This window comes from Cibotium barometz, chromosome 23 (assembly GCF_041138505.1).
Source record: "Cibotium barometz isolate CiBa-2024 chromosome 23, ASM4113850v1, whole genome shotgun sequence".
Classification (NCBI taxonomy): Eukaryota; Viridiplantae; Streptophyta; class Polypodiopsida; order Cyatheales; family Cibotiaceae; genus Cibotium; species Cibotium barometz.
In genome coordinates, this window is record NC_141068.1 from 6,879,565 (window position 1) to 6,894,326 (window position 14,762).

General features: G+C 45.0%; 1 protein-coding gene across 3 annotated transcripts in view; it reads left to right on the plus strand.

Annotated features, from left to right (window-relative positions):
- Positions 1-476: 476 nt before the first annotated feature.
- LOC147625572 (diacylglycerol O-acyltransferase 2D-like) overlaps positions 477-14,762 on the plus strand; it is a 56,055-nt gene continuing 41,769 nt past the window's right edge. The window contains exons 1-4 of one of the 3 annotated variants that reach the window (XM_086817081.1): positions 477-713; positions 853-1,266; positions 1,370-1,550; positions 1,653-1,727. In XM_086817081.1, coding sequence (XP_086673207.1) covers positions 1,384-1,550; positions 1,653-1,727 — 242 coding nt within the window. In that variant the 5' untranslated portion in view covers positions 477-713; positions 853-1,266; positions 1,370-1,383. Of the gene's footprint in view, positions 714-852; positions 1,551-1,652; positions 1,728-14,762 lie in introns of all 3 variants that reach the window. The other 2 variants (XM_086817082.1, XM_086817080.1) reach the window with 2 other exon arrangements.

The following is a 14,762-nucleotide window of genomic DNA, read 5'->3' on the forward strand; positions in this document are numbered from 1 at the left end:
TATAGGTTTATGTATTTAAAACATAATATTGTATATACTATATATTTACATATGTGTATGTGTGCGTGTGTGTGTGAGAGAGAGAGAGAGAGAGAGAGAGATTGAAAGAGAGAGAGAGAGCGCTTCTATGTGTGGGAGAGTGTAAGGAGAGAGAGAGAGTGTGTGTGTGTGTGAGAGAGAGAGAGAGAGAGAGCACGTGTGTGCATGTGTGTGAGAGAGAGAGAGAGTTTCAACATTTGAGAGTGTGTGTACGTGACAGAGAGAGGGAGAGGGTCATGTGCATGTGTGTTTAGAGAGAGAGAGATGGTTGTAGAGAGGGAATAGTTCTTTTCAAAGGGAGAGGGTTATGTGCATGTGCATGTGTGTGTGAGAGAGAGAGAGATGGTTGTAGAGAGGGAATAGTTCTTTTCTGGAACCTTGGTCGACCATGGGATACGTATTCCTCCAAATGAGTTTCAACTATGACACGACCAATAGGATACAGCACACAATATCAAAACAGATTACTACAGGAACAGTTTTGCGCAGCATTGTCGCCGATGACGCAGCCACGGTTTTTGGCGGATCTTCTAGTTTCCTCCGACGAAGTTGGGGCACCTCTCATCATTTCAATCTGTTTTTAGTAGCGACTGCGACTGTGTGATACTCTCAGACACAGATACACAAGGGGAAATGAAAGCGGTGGTGCTCATCAGACCTCAACCCTAACACAGGTTAGCAAGCTTTGCCAAAACATTCTCAGGTTTTGCACTGGCGTTCGCTTTAGGGTTCTTTCCCGGCAAACATCTCAGAGCCTATCAGGGGTTTCTGCTGAAGGTGGGATTTTGATCTCTTATCGTCTTTTTTCTGCAGGAGGTATCTGTGAGACCTTCAGCCTGTTTGATTTCTCACACCCTGTTACAGAAGGTATCTGTGGGATTTTGCATTGGCACGCTAGGGTTTGCAGAAGAGGTACAGTAGCACTTGTTTGGAGAGACTCTGAGAAGAGTTCAGCCAGGATAACACTCTTCCGCAAAGCCTGTTAAGGTTTTCAGACCATTTTACAACGGAAAGCAACTGCTTTTCAGAGCCTCTCAGGGTTTTAACACTTGCAATAGAGTAGAGCGCTGCATTTCAGAGCTTGATAGGGATTCTAGCAGAGGCAGCATCCCTTTGCGAGCATCTGCAACGTCTTCTCACAGGCTCTTAGGATTTTTAGCAAAGGTAGCATTCTTTTGAGAGCTGTGACAGAGCTATCACAGAGTCTGTTACGTTTGTCAGAGAGAGGTCAGCATTCTTTTGTGAGATTCTGTATCGGAAGTGGTAAAAGCAAGATAGTGTTCGTGTCGCAACGTTCAGCTGTCTTGTGGATTTTGTTTGGCCTGAGCAGTGACTTATAGGAGAATGGCCAGTGACACGAAGGAAGAAAGGAAGCCCACAGTTGTGCGAGCACTGCAGACTAGCAAGTTCAAGAGCACTCTGGCTGTTTTTCTGTGGCTCTCTGCTATCCATCTGGTTGCCATCTTGCTTCTTCTAATGCTTTTTGTTCTACCAACTCGATGGAGCGTAACGTGAGTTTCTCACAGGCCAGATTTAGATTCTCTCTTGCGCCTTTATGTTTACAAAGCAGCAGGCAAGAGCTTGATCTGATTGGGGATTGTTTGTTTGCACAGGTTGCTCGCAGTATTACTCATGCTTATGGTTATTCCTCTTTACGAGAACAGTTTTGTTGCAGTGCGAGTTGCAAAGTACCTTTTCACCCCCTTGCATTGAAATATGTTCATGCCAATTATGATCAAAGTTTTGTTTATTGATGTTTTAAGTCACACTGCCACCATGATTTTTGGAAATTGAAGAGTAGTTAGATGAAGGTTACTCTGCCTTGTGTGGTTCTCCAAGCTATAGCTCTGCTAGTTGTTGGTATAACATAATTTCTTTGAAATCTTGTCCTTTTCACCAGTATCAACTCAAGATCTTCCTTTTTGGTTGCTTGCATGCAGACAGTACCATATTCAGCAAACACATATCATGTATTTTATTATGGTCACTTCAATGCATGTTGCTTGATGGATACGCTGTTGAGGAAGCTACAAATCTTCTTGTTACTGATTGAGTGAATTAAGATCTTCACAAAATACATCCATGTGCAAAACAACCTGAGGTATCCTGTATCCAGTTCTCCCACTTGAGTGGGGGACCAAAGGAGGTTGATTGCTCAAACTCAGGCCCAAATTTGTGAGCTGCGAATTAGGGGAGGAGGACTAGATCAGCGAATTTGGGGAAGCAACATGTTGTGCTGTCTTATGTGGTGAGTGGAGTCAGAACCCAGCGGAGGATGAACTGAACTAATAAAGGTAGCAACCTCTTTTGTGGATGGAGTGGAAATGAGCTAGGAGAAGGCATCAGAGCTATAGGTGCTGTGGGGCTGAGAACGTTGCGATAATTCACATAAATTTGAAAGCCCTGGAGCTTCCCCCCCCCCCCCCAAAAAAAAAAAAGAAAAGTGCTTGCTTAAGAGGTCGTTCTCTTAGTTTTCTGGCAACAATGGCGTCAATTCTCCAGTAGGTCTGTAAGTCTTTTGTTTCAGTTAAACCTTTAGCTCGTGGCTCAAGTTATGGAAAGCAAACACTGTACAAGGAGGCACCTTGTGCGTATTGGACCTCTGGAATGGTGTGTACATGCTCTCTCTCTCTCTCTAGGGCAGATACGGGTCTCATCTCACTGCCTCAAAAGTGGAGGCAAGGAGAGCAGAGGGCATTTCCAGAGAAGATCTGTATACTTTTCTCCACAGAGGTTGAGACAGAGGAGCATCATCTTTGCAGTGTCCAGTAATTATGAGATCTGGGGGAGATTTCACTGCCTCTTCAGAGAGTATTTTGGCCCACTAGCCAAAATCCTGGATTTACCTGACCAGATGCTTGGATCTTTGTTTGTTGGAGCTCAGCAAACATAGAGACTTCCTTCTCCGAGAGAGCAGAGCCCAGACTTGGGACATTTCACAGCCTACCATCACTAGCTTCTTCTAGGTATAGGATGACCAGATGCTTGGATCTTTGTTTGTTCCTTCTCAGAGAGAGTAGAGCTCAGACTCAGGACATTTCACAGCCCACCATCACTAGCATATAGGATGACAGCACCAGTCAACGATCACGAGAGGCACTCGGCTGACCCATCCGGGGGGGGCTTGACACCACTCTATCCAACTTGGTGGAGCACCTCGACCCTACGAAGTCACACTGAATTGCGCTCGTCAGCTTCAACGGACTTGGCACCCACAGCATAGTCACAACGCAATGGGAACGGGAATGGGAATGGCCCTGCCATCCGGAGCAAGAACGGCATATAGGGATTAGGGAATGCCATGCCAACACACACACACACACTTTTTTTTTTTTTTGGGGTAATATCCAGTGCAGTATATTTATATGCTCATAAATTTACATGATGGGAGGTCTCCGAAATGGAGAGTATCCCAAAGATCAGAAACATAAAAAGAAAAGCTCTATGCAAGAAGCATCCATATCACCCTCATGGCAGGCATCATATAAGGATTGCCGCAATGAGGCTCGGAAAGATTCATATGACTTGTGAATCTGCCGACCCAAGTATGCCAAATTATGCTCACTCCAGATTGTCCAAAGAGCCCAATATCTCACCCAAGAGAGAAATAGTGAGTATTGAGACAAAGACCTCATAAATCTGCCAATGAGCCAGAAATGTTTCCCAAATCTGTGACTCGGGAAACGGAGCTGAAGATAATCTGAAATTCCCCTGAGGAGGATCCTAGAACACGGGCAGTGCCAAAGCAAATGAAGAACAGTCTCTGAAGGAGCCTAACATCTTAAACATGTGGATGGTGCAATGCCACGTTTAGCAAGTGTGACCCCCACTGACAATGTGCCTGTCATACATCTCCAAAGAAAAAGTCTTTGTTTCAATGGCATTTTACACTTCCATAACATCCCGAGATTCTTCCGCCACCATGAGAGGGGCTTCCTTATATGCCACAGAGAATTAGCATGTTGCTGAATCCATGGAGCAGGCTGAAGAAGCCTGTAAGCTTTGATGGAGGTTAAGGCGGGAAGAGGAACAGGATGAGTGCATGTAGCAGAGGGTTGCAATTGCCAATCCGTAAGCCTGTCTGTGTCAGCCACAGGAGGAACAGGTAGAAAAGGATGTAATAAATCAGCAATTTTCTTCCATATAGACCTATGATGCATTCCCAATGCATAGGAAGCAGTGGCCTGAGGAAAAGATAAGACATAGCCCTGATCATCTACCACATCATGTATGTATCTAATTCCCAATTTCATGAGATTGTATGCCCGAACAGGTTCCTATAAAGCGAGTGGAATGTCAAAGATGGCACTCCAATGAATACTTTCTTTCCTCATTGAGTTTGTCCCCGAGCAATTATCAGGAGCCCATTTGACCTTCGAAAGTACTTGTTTCCAGTCAAGTATCAGAGCAGTAGAGAAAGGACAGCCAGGTATCTTCCCTACAAATCTCCCAATGACAACCTCCCAATGATCAGTAATCCAATGACCATAAGCACAAGTCCTCATGTTGACACACATGGATGCTAGCATACAAGTCCATGGCTGTTGTTGGTGGAAAAAAGTATGCAGCATAGTCGCCTTCCTTGCAAGTACATGATATCTTATATTGAGGACATTAAGTCCACCATGCATCCTAGGAGAGCACACCATTTTCATCTTCATCAGTCTCAATGCTTTCACAGCAGTTTTTGTCCTCCATAACATCTCCATAGCTTGAGACATAAAGGCTGAAATATCCCTGGAGGACCAATGCAGCAAAGGCAAATAGAACTGGACATAGGACATTACAATGGACTGTACTATTCTGAGCCTGACATGAAGAGGCCAAGTAGAAATCTTCCAGTATTCCAGTTTATGTTGAAGTCTTTGGAAGATCCATTTTAGCTCCTGCTTCCTGGTGATATGCCATCCTATGGGATATCCCAAATGCTTGACTACATCTTTGGAATGCACCACCACAATGCATTATCAAGTTCTGTGTCAGTAAAAGGTCTCTCCAAGGTAAGAGCTTCATCCATTTCCACTATTCCAGGAGAAATTCAGTCCTAGCCTCAGTCATTTGATTTGATGGGGAACTAGGAGCGGAGAATAATTTCTGGAAATAATTCTGGCATTCATCTTGGAGATCAGAGAAAGAGTGCGTCCAAGAGCCATCTAGCTTCCTTACCCTTAGGCATGAGTTTTTCTTTCGAGTAGCATGCAAGCCCTGAAAAAAGGCTTTTTGATGAGCAGCCCTTATCCATGAGGGGCTTCATTCTTGCCCTAATCTGCCATTTGTGCAATTTCCTCTGATCATTAATTTCCCCATTTAACCTCATTCCTCCGTTCAGTCATATGCCAGTTGCCATACTCCCTAATGACATTCTGCATACGAGAGACAAAAGCTGTCCCAAGCATAATTCATGTCCTCCTGGGCATGTAAAGGCAAGGGATGAATTGCAAGTCTGATCATTTGTTGGAAATAGTGATGTCGGAAATAAGCCTGATTAACATGCAATAATCTACTGGAGAGGGGCTGCAAATTCATCCACAATGGGGCATGATCTGACAAGCCCAATGAGAAATCTATAAGGAGATGAGGGCTAAAATCTGTAAATTGTTGAGGGTAAAACAAATACCATCTGTCAAGCCTTGCCCAGTATGTAGTAAGTGCATTATGATGAAAAGTATATCCAGGCGCTGACCCTTGGAGAAGCACCCATAAATCTTCAGCCTGCACAGAAAGAAGCATGCTGTCCCATTTCTTCCTTTCCAATGATAGCATATGAGATCTTGAAGTGGTGTTATCTTTTGGCAGAGGGGAATTATTAAAATCTCCACAGATGAATGCATTGGATCTCCATGGATATCTACATAAAGAATCCCATAATGAAGCCCTCATGGCAGAGGTCTGGGAAGCATAGACTGATGCAAACTCAAGAATATCACCATTGACATTACATTGTATGACCATCCATCTGCCACTGCTGTCATTGAAGGCTAACTGAGGCTCCGGCTCATGTCTAACCAGTATGCATACACCTGAGCAGGTAGTGGTACCAGCATAATATATATCATAACCGCCGAAATAAACATGATGACCAACCATGGAGTGTTGATTATGCTCTTGCAAACAAACAATATCTGGCTGCATTTTATGTACATAATTCCATAAAAGCCTCCACTTTGAGACATTGCAGAGGCTCTGTGCATTGTAGGTAAAGCAATTTAGTGTTTGAGGCATGAAAGAGGTATATACAGCAAAGTATCAGATATAAAAACAAGACATCAGAGAGGCAAAGCCTCTGCCTGCATGGGCTGCATTCCATCATGACCCATGAAAGACATAGCATTATCCCCTTCTTCTGAATCACATATGGGGATGCCCTTCTTCAAAACCCCCACCCAATTTTGAAGGACAGGAGCTGAAGTAGAAGCCTGTCCTGGTAAGGGAGAAGAAGCATCCCATTGACGAGATTGAAGGGGGCGTTGCTTCAATACAACCACCTTCTTAGCTTGTTGAAAACCATTCTGATCAATCCCCGCAGATTCCTTCATCATCTCTTTTCCTTTATCTTTTCCTTTTCCAGCAAGTGACTGCACCTGATTGATTGGTTTGGCATTCTTTGCTCCATATCTATTTGCTGTCTTAGCTTGCAAATTCTCATTCTTTTCCTGTGTCTGGGGCGGCAAGGCATTGGGAGGGGGCTGATGCAGAACCATTGGGCATTCAGAGGCTAGATGCCCAAACTTGTGGCAGGCAAAACAAGCTCATGCAAACACACCCCACTTCAATTCAAAATACTTTTTTCCATATTGCACTCCCTCAACTTCCACTGCAATAGAAGGAGGGGTTGGTGTATCAGTGTCCGAGAGAATGCAGAACCTGTTACGGTTTCCCATGGGGCGTGGAGGACAAATGACCTGTCCCAAAGAAGCAGCCAGGCCAGGCAACTCTTCACGCATATAGTCCGGGAAGTTAACAACCTCAACCCATACAGGACAATGATGTCGTATAAGACTTTGATAATCCTTGTTTGGGGACCAGGGCATAGCATGTACCATCTGCTTCCCGTAAAACAGGGGAGAGAATTCAAGAAGCCTCTGCTTGCACGAAGCATCTGATAAATGCACCTCATAAAAGCCTCTGGAAGCAAAATACAAAGCATCCTCCAAGGATGGACTTAATCCACTGCGCGACATCACTGGCCGTTGGGATTCTTCCTGGAAAGAAAATTATAACTGCAGTTTGAGACAACTTCCTGAGAGGATTCACGAGGGACGGCAATTTCAATTTGTACGTGACCTCTGGAACGGGTTTGCCCCATTCCTGTCGTGACTGCTGAAAGTCATCCTTAAGGGTGTCAAAAACGTACTGAGCTTCCATAGTAAGTTCATCATCTTGTGATGCAGGCTCTGATAGGCGGCGCTTAGCATCTGCAGGTCTTTCTTTTCGAGCATATGTACAAAAATCCAAACCTGAAGCCATGATTGAAATACGACTCTCTCTCTCTCTCTCTCTCACACACACACACACACACACACAAAGCTATGATATTTCATTTAAAACATGACAAACACGATAGATTATACATAGCCATTGATCATGAGACTTGAGTACTCAAGAAAAACAGAAATAGATCTAGATTCCACAATCAACTTCTGAAACTTCAAACAATACAAAGAGAGGTGAAACGCACAGGAACTACAAAGATAGATGCAATGTCAAATTACAGAAAACTAAAAGATGAAGTACAACATATCAAATGTCAAGATTAGCAACTAAATCATCATCAATTGCTCTGGGAGAGCTCCCAATCTTATCATCATGGCCCATGTCCATCCGCACTGCATCTGAGTCTGAGTCTGAAGAAGGGTGGGCATCAACGAAACCCTCTGTCTCTGGACTGCAGAGCTAACTAAGTAGTCACAGATATAAACCAAATCATTGGTTCTTTGTGTAGCAAGTCGGTTCTGCTTCTTTGAGGCAATGTGGCTAAATACACTCCACAATTGCTCAATAGGAGAGGAACTAGCTCCTTGGTTCAAAATGGCAAGATCACTGAAGTTGAGGAGTCATTGCGTCATAATCCTCCCACCGTAAGGCAACACCCACACTGCATCTGTCTCTGCGCGGCTGAACCAAATCTTCCTTGCCTGCTTCTCTAAATTGATAATTGATCTTCGATAGACCTCCTTTGGGAAGGATCTGGCACCAATTTTCATAATACTTTCTCCCAACCATCTATGATCTCCTCATGAGTCTCTTGGCCGCACCCCTGGAACTCTGGATCTAGCACAAAATCGGTTGCATGCAAGGGTGAATGATAGTTATACCATCGAGTTTGGGAGAGTGCTCTGAACTCCTCTTGCCTTCCCTCATTAGGCTCCACCTCTCTAATGTGCTCTATCATCTTGTCCATGCTCTCATAAACCTTGCAAATGCATGTGTGACTAACTGGAGACCGAGAACGGTAGACCAACACTTCAAATATACCAGATAGAGCATGAAAACACAGTGGAAGGACCATAAACAATATAAAAACACCGCACTGAGCCGGAACGGCCGGCCCCCTGTACGAACTTCTTTATTCAAAGACTAAACTGGTACAACAGACCAATGTGCGGGTGCAATCCTGCACTTGATTTTCCACATAGCTTCCTTATCAAACATTTTGCGCAGGGATCTAGGTACAAACAGCACCAAAAACATTACAAATCAGCCTCGAAACAGCCCCAAAAACAGTGGCCACTCCGGGAAAAGAGAGAGAAGGTGCTGTCCTGCTGTATGACCAGCACTCAGGAGAGGGAAACAAGCTGTACTGCTGTACAACCAGCGCTCAGGAAAGGGATACAAGCTGCTGCCTTGCTGTACGGCCAGCTCATCAGGCGAGAGAAAACCTAGATAGCTGCTGCTGTACTGTACGGTCAGCACTGTAGGAGCACACCGGGCGGCTGCTGTAGTAGTGTACGACCAGTGTTAGACATCATCCCCTACTTGCTGGCTTCCTATTTGGTGTCCTATTTTAGCCTCTAGGGCTGACCATGTTAGGTAGAGGGGCTGGTCACCCCTCACATATATTTTACCCATATTTATTCCCCATTTTATGGTCTTGGGTATTTTCCCAGTCGTGTAGGCACTTTATCACCAGTCGGCTGCCTTCATGTAGGCATATATATAGCCGGCATGTCTCTCCCTCATATCTCACTGCTTGTCTAGCTGCAGTCCCTCACATACGAGGTTCTCCTCTCTTGCTCGGGACATGTATTCGTTTTGGTGATGATATTGAGAGCAAGTTCTCACCTGTGTTTCCTCTCCATCTCTCTCTCTCTCACTGTCTCTCTTGTGTTTCCACTTTCCCTTCTTCCGCTGCACATTATATCATGGTATCAGAGCGCCGGTGATCGTCAGCGTTGGATGCTCCCTCCTCTACCTCTTGATTTCTGCGTTTTTTTGCCTATGGACAAATCTGCATTTTTTCTTGCGTTGAAGCTTGCGTTTCAGGTCAATCTCGGGTTGACTCATCCCCAATTCAGTGGGCTGCAGTCCCTCTTCATCAGGGTGTCAGTTGGCAGCCTCTAGGCGGCCTGACGGGCGTTTTTTTTTCAGGACAGCATACTTGCCCTTTTGGTGGCACCTTCCAGGGTTCTCAGGTGACTATTTTTCCAGGTCTGGGCAGCAACATTGTTGTCCCAACAGGCTGCGTTTTTGGCCTGTTTGGGCTTGCTTTCCCACGTGTTAAAACCCTAAGATCTCTCTAGATAATTGTTATGCATAAACATGCATAAATCAGGCATAAACTCAACCACCCAACCACCCCCGAGCCCAAGGGATGCACACATGAATAATAATGAAATACATCATACCTCTACCTTGATGTCCCATACCATCAAGAGGTATAACTCCAATCCAATAGCATGTAGCTATAGTGTGAAATGGTAGATGAGTAGACATGAACCTCTACACAAGAGACCATAGCCCCCGCCTCCAAGCCTCCAAGCCCCCTTGAGTGTGCCCCATGCCCCTATTATATAGGAGGACCCTCAAGTGACTCTTGACTTTCCACTTCCCATGTGTGACCCTTGGATGCCTGACCCTAACCTTAACCCTTAAGGTTAGTCCTAACCCATACTCCACTAGACCTTGTTCCCATGCTCCCATGCTCACAAGCCTAATGTGGGTTAGCCTCCTAGTATATGCACACATAATGTGTATATAACATAGCACACATAATGTACATATAACATACTTCCCCTCTCTCAAAACATTGCACTCTTGCAATGAAAAGAAGGAGAACTGCGCCGAACAATCTCAACCGACTCCCAAGTCAAATCCTCAATTTCCCTATCTTTCCACCTAATTTTAACCTCAGGGATAAGTCAACTACAAAGTTTCCTTTCCCTGAATTCATGTACCTTATCAGGTTCATGTGGAACATAGGATAAATCTTCAACTTCAACGAGTTCTTGAGGAGTAACTGTGTTATCCTCACCTCCCAGTTTCCCTTTCAATCTATCGATATGAAAGACTAGATGAACTCTAACAATTGGAGGTAGTTCTTAGTTCATACGCAACCGTGCCAATCCGATGTATAACTCGAAATGGACCACAATATCTAAGAGATAAATTCGAGCATTTTCCCATTGACAAAGTCTGAGAATCTTTAGGAACATTAAAATAAACCAACGCTCCTGGTTCAAAAGATCGAGATGAGCGTCTCCTATCAGCATGAAACTGTGCCCTATCATGAGCACTCCTCATAGAATCCCGAGCTTCGGTCAGCATTTCCTACATATCACGCAAGAAATCCCTCGATTCTTCTGTGGAAAATCCCTATTTACACCTTGGCTCCAATCAGTGTGTGAAACACTGGTCAAGTCTGGTGAAGGGACCAAATGGTCAGAGCAAGGTTGCTTGTTGTCTGCAATCCTTAACATATGAATGATGGGCTTCACAACAACATTAAGATGGACCACATCAGCCCAAAATGCATCATGAATCACATTATAGTAGGATGCTAAACTTGTAACTGAGTCAGAGGTTGGCCAAGTAATCCATTGATCACTCACCACAAGCTGTTTGAAAACATTTTCCACCTTTTGAAGCCGCTCCTGCATAATAAAATTGTAGGCAAAGTGGGTTTCAGAGTATTTTAAGATATCCTTTTGGGGAGACCTCTTTCTGAACTCTGAGAGAATATAGTGGTGACGACTGATAAAATTGACAATCTCTCTCCCTTTTTGAAGTACAGGTGCCACCCATGGCAAATCCCCAATGTCCTTCAGCAAATTATTTAGTCCATGTGCGATACAAGGAGTAAATGTGATATGGGGATACCTCAACTCCAACTTTGCCCCTACCGTTCTATTTGATGCTTGTCCATCTCCTATGACTTGAATTGCATCTTCTGGACCAATGGTGTCAACAGCATTTGCCCACTCCTCCACAAGCACATCGAAGCTCTTTCTTGTTTCAGATGCATCATGTGAGGATAAGAAACTCACACCACCTCGTGAATAAGCCACAATACCATGGATGGTGCAAGAGCGAGAGTCACTCCAGCCATTAGTGATAAGAGACACCCCATTCCTCTTCCACCCAACACTAATATTCTCTAATGTTGCATCAATGGCCTCTTTCTCCTTTTTCAGCAAAGTGGTCCTCAAAGTCTCTTATGATGGAGGGGTATACGTGGGTCCAAATCCAGCAATTGCATAGACCATCTCTTGGAAATATGGTGATCTTACCACATTGAATGCAATGTGATCATGAAAGAAAAACCTTGGCCATTTGTGAAGAAATGTCACTTTTTCCAGCCCTATAAGGGACTTTTTGGATATTTTATATTTTATATTTTATACTTTTGGGGTTTTTTTTTGTCTTGGCTGCCGGCCTACACCTTTATGGTGACCGACCAGCACCCCCCCTTCACTATATATAGCATTGCCCATACCTCATCATTTATGTACCTCTTCATTGCCATATTAGGTACCATCTAACCGCCTACAGCAGGGGCTCATATCTGCGTTTTCCTTTGCTGGTCCAGGCCACCTTCTGCAGGGCTTACATCAGCCTTACATCAGGCTGTTTCTTGGCGCTTACATCAGGCCTTCATCTGCTCCACATCTACGTTTTACTTCAGCATATGTCAGCACCTACATCAGAGCATACATCAGCGTTTATACATCAACACTTTGCTTCAACAATCATCTGCGTTTTGCTGCAACATACATCAGCGGTATACATCAGCCCACATCTGCGCTTACATCAGGCTTACGTCAGGGCTTATATCAGCGTTTATCTCAGCCTTCTTCAGCGCATACATCAGGGCTCACATCCATGCTTACCTTCAGCATATCTTGTGCGTTTTGGGACAGCAGCCCTCTCTGCTACACTTTGGGACAGCAGCCCTGTCTGCTACACATTGGGACAGCAGACCTCTCTGCTACACATTGGGACAGCAACCCCCTCTGCTACTTTGGGACAGCAGCCCTCTCTGCTACATTGGGACGGCAACCCTCTCTGCTTTAGGTACGCAGCACCCGTGTCACCAGAGCTTGCACCACTCGGACGGCAGCCCTCTCTGCTTCAGGTACGCAACACCCGTGTCATTAGAGACTGCACCAATCATCGTCATTGACGTTACCTTTTTCCGCTGCCACTATCACCTCGGAGTGCTTTGCCTCACATCGACGCGAGCCTTCGTCATCGACCGTGCTTCGGCTCGGACGTCTTCTCTGCTTCAGCTCTGGTCTTCTTTTTGCTCAGAGTCACCTCTCATATGAGGGCTTTTGTACATATCTGCACTCCCCCTTTTATATATATTCACTCACATATTTCATGTTGTGTGGTTTTACTCTGATCTCTCGTATATCTGGTCCTTTTGTCCTTTTGCCCTCACATAGTATCTACTATCAGAGCTATCGTGAGCAAAGGGATTGAAGACCTTGAGAGCACACAGCATGGATCGTCTACCCGCACTCCTGGAGGACCGATTCTTCTCACCAGAAGATGCTTCTCCAAACTCTGATCTGGACCACATAGGGAATGGGATTTCTTACTCAATGGAGAATCCTGTTCAAGATCATACTTTGGGAGACGATCAACCCATGTACATCACCTCATCCACACCACCTTTGCCATCACGATCGCCCTCACTGACTTTATCAAATTTTGATTCCAGAGGGGGATACATTCTTTCTACCATTGTGTTTGTATGGGACCCTGGCATACTTCATCTTCTTTCATCTTCTCTCATGGTCCCCTTTTTGGTTTGAGAGAGAACGTCACTTTTTCTAGCCCTAAAAAGAGACTTTTTGGATATTTTATATTATATTTTTTGGGGGTTTTTTTTGTCTTGCCCGCTAGCCTACACCTTTATGGTGACCGACCAGCACCCCCCCTTCACTATATATAGCATTGCCCATACCTCATCATTTATGTACCATTTCATCGCCATATCAGGTACCATCTAGTTGCCTACAGCAGGGACTCATATCTATGTTTTCCTTTGCTGGTCCAGGTCGCCTTCTGCAGGGCTTACATTAGACTTACATCAGGCTGTTTCTTGGCGCTTACATCAGGCCTTCTTCACATCTGTGTTTTACTTCAGCATATGTTAGCACCTCATCAAAGCATACATCAACGTTTATACATCAGCGCTTTGCTTCAGCAATCATCTGCATTTTGCTGCACCATACATCAGCGATTACGTCAGGCTTACGTCAGGGCTTATATCAGCGTTTATCTCAGCCTTCCTCAGCGCATACATCAGGGCTCACATCCGTGCTTACCTTCAGCATATCTTGTGTGTTGCATATCTTGTGTGTTTTGGCACAGCCCTTGGGACAATAGCCCTCTCTGCTACACATCGGGACGGCAGCCCTCTTTGCTACTTCGGGACAGCAGCCCTCTTTGCTACATCGGGACGGCAACCCTCTCTGCTTCAGGTACGCAACACCCGTGTCACCAGAGCTTGCACCACTCGGGGCGGCAGCCCTCTCTGCTTTAGGTATGCAGCACTCGTGTCATCATAGAGTGCACCACCATCATCGTCATCGACGTTACCTTTTTCTGCTGCCACTATCACCTCGGAGTGCTTTGCCTCGCATCGACGCGAGCCTTCGTCATCGACTGTGCTTCAGCTCCGACGTCTTCTTTGCTTCAGCACTAGTCTTCTTTTTGCTCAGAGTCACCTCTCATATGAGGGGTCTTGTACATATCTACACTCACCCTTTTATATGTATTCACTCACATATTTAATGCTATGTGGTTTTACTCTCGTATATCTGGTCCTTGTCCTTTTGCCCTCAGAATTGCAACATCCACAGCTTCTTCACTTCCAAGGATCCCATGAACCAAGAATAGTTCTTTGGCCACCTGGTGATGGTGGTGCCTTGGGAACAACAAAAGGCCCATGGAGTAGAGCTGGTACTCCCAACCTGTGTTGCATAAGTACCACTAGATGCACCGGAAGCAAAACAAGAGGGATTTGTAGCCACCTTGCAAGTGGACCTCGAAACACATGTGCATCGAGCCTTTCTTGTAACTCCCCCTTCTTCTCTGTTGGAACTGATTGGAAAAAAGCCACATCATGGCTAGCTTCATGCATCAAATGAGCTCGCACAGGATTGGCACCTCATGTCTTTGCTTGCTTGCAATACCTGCACTTCCATTTCTTGGCACCTCCAGTTGCATATGTCTCTGGCTTGTGCATCCGTTAATCCCGATACTCATAGACATGT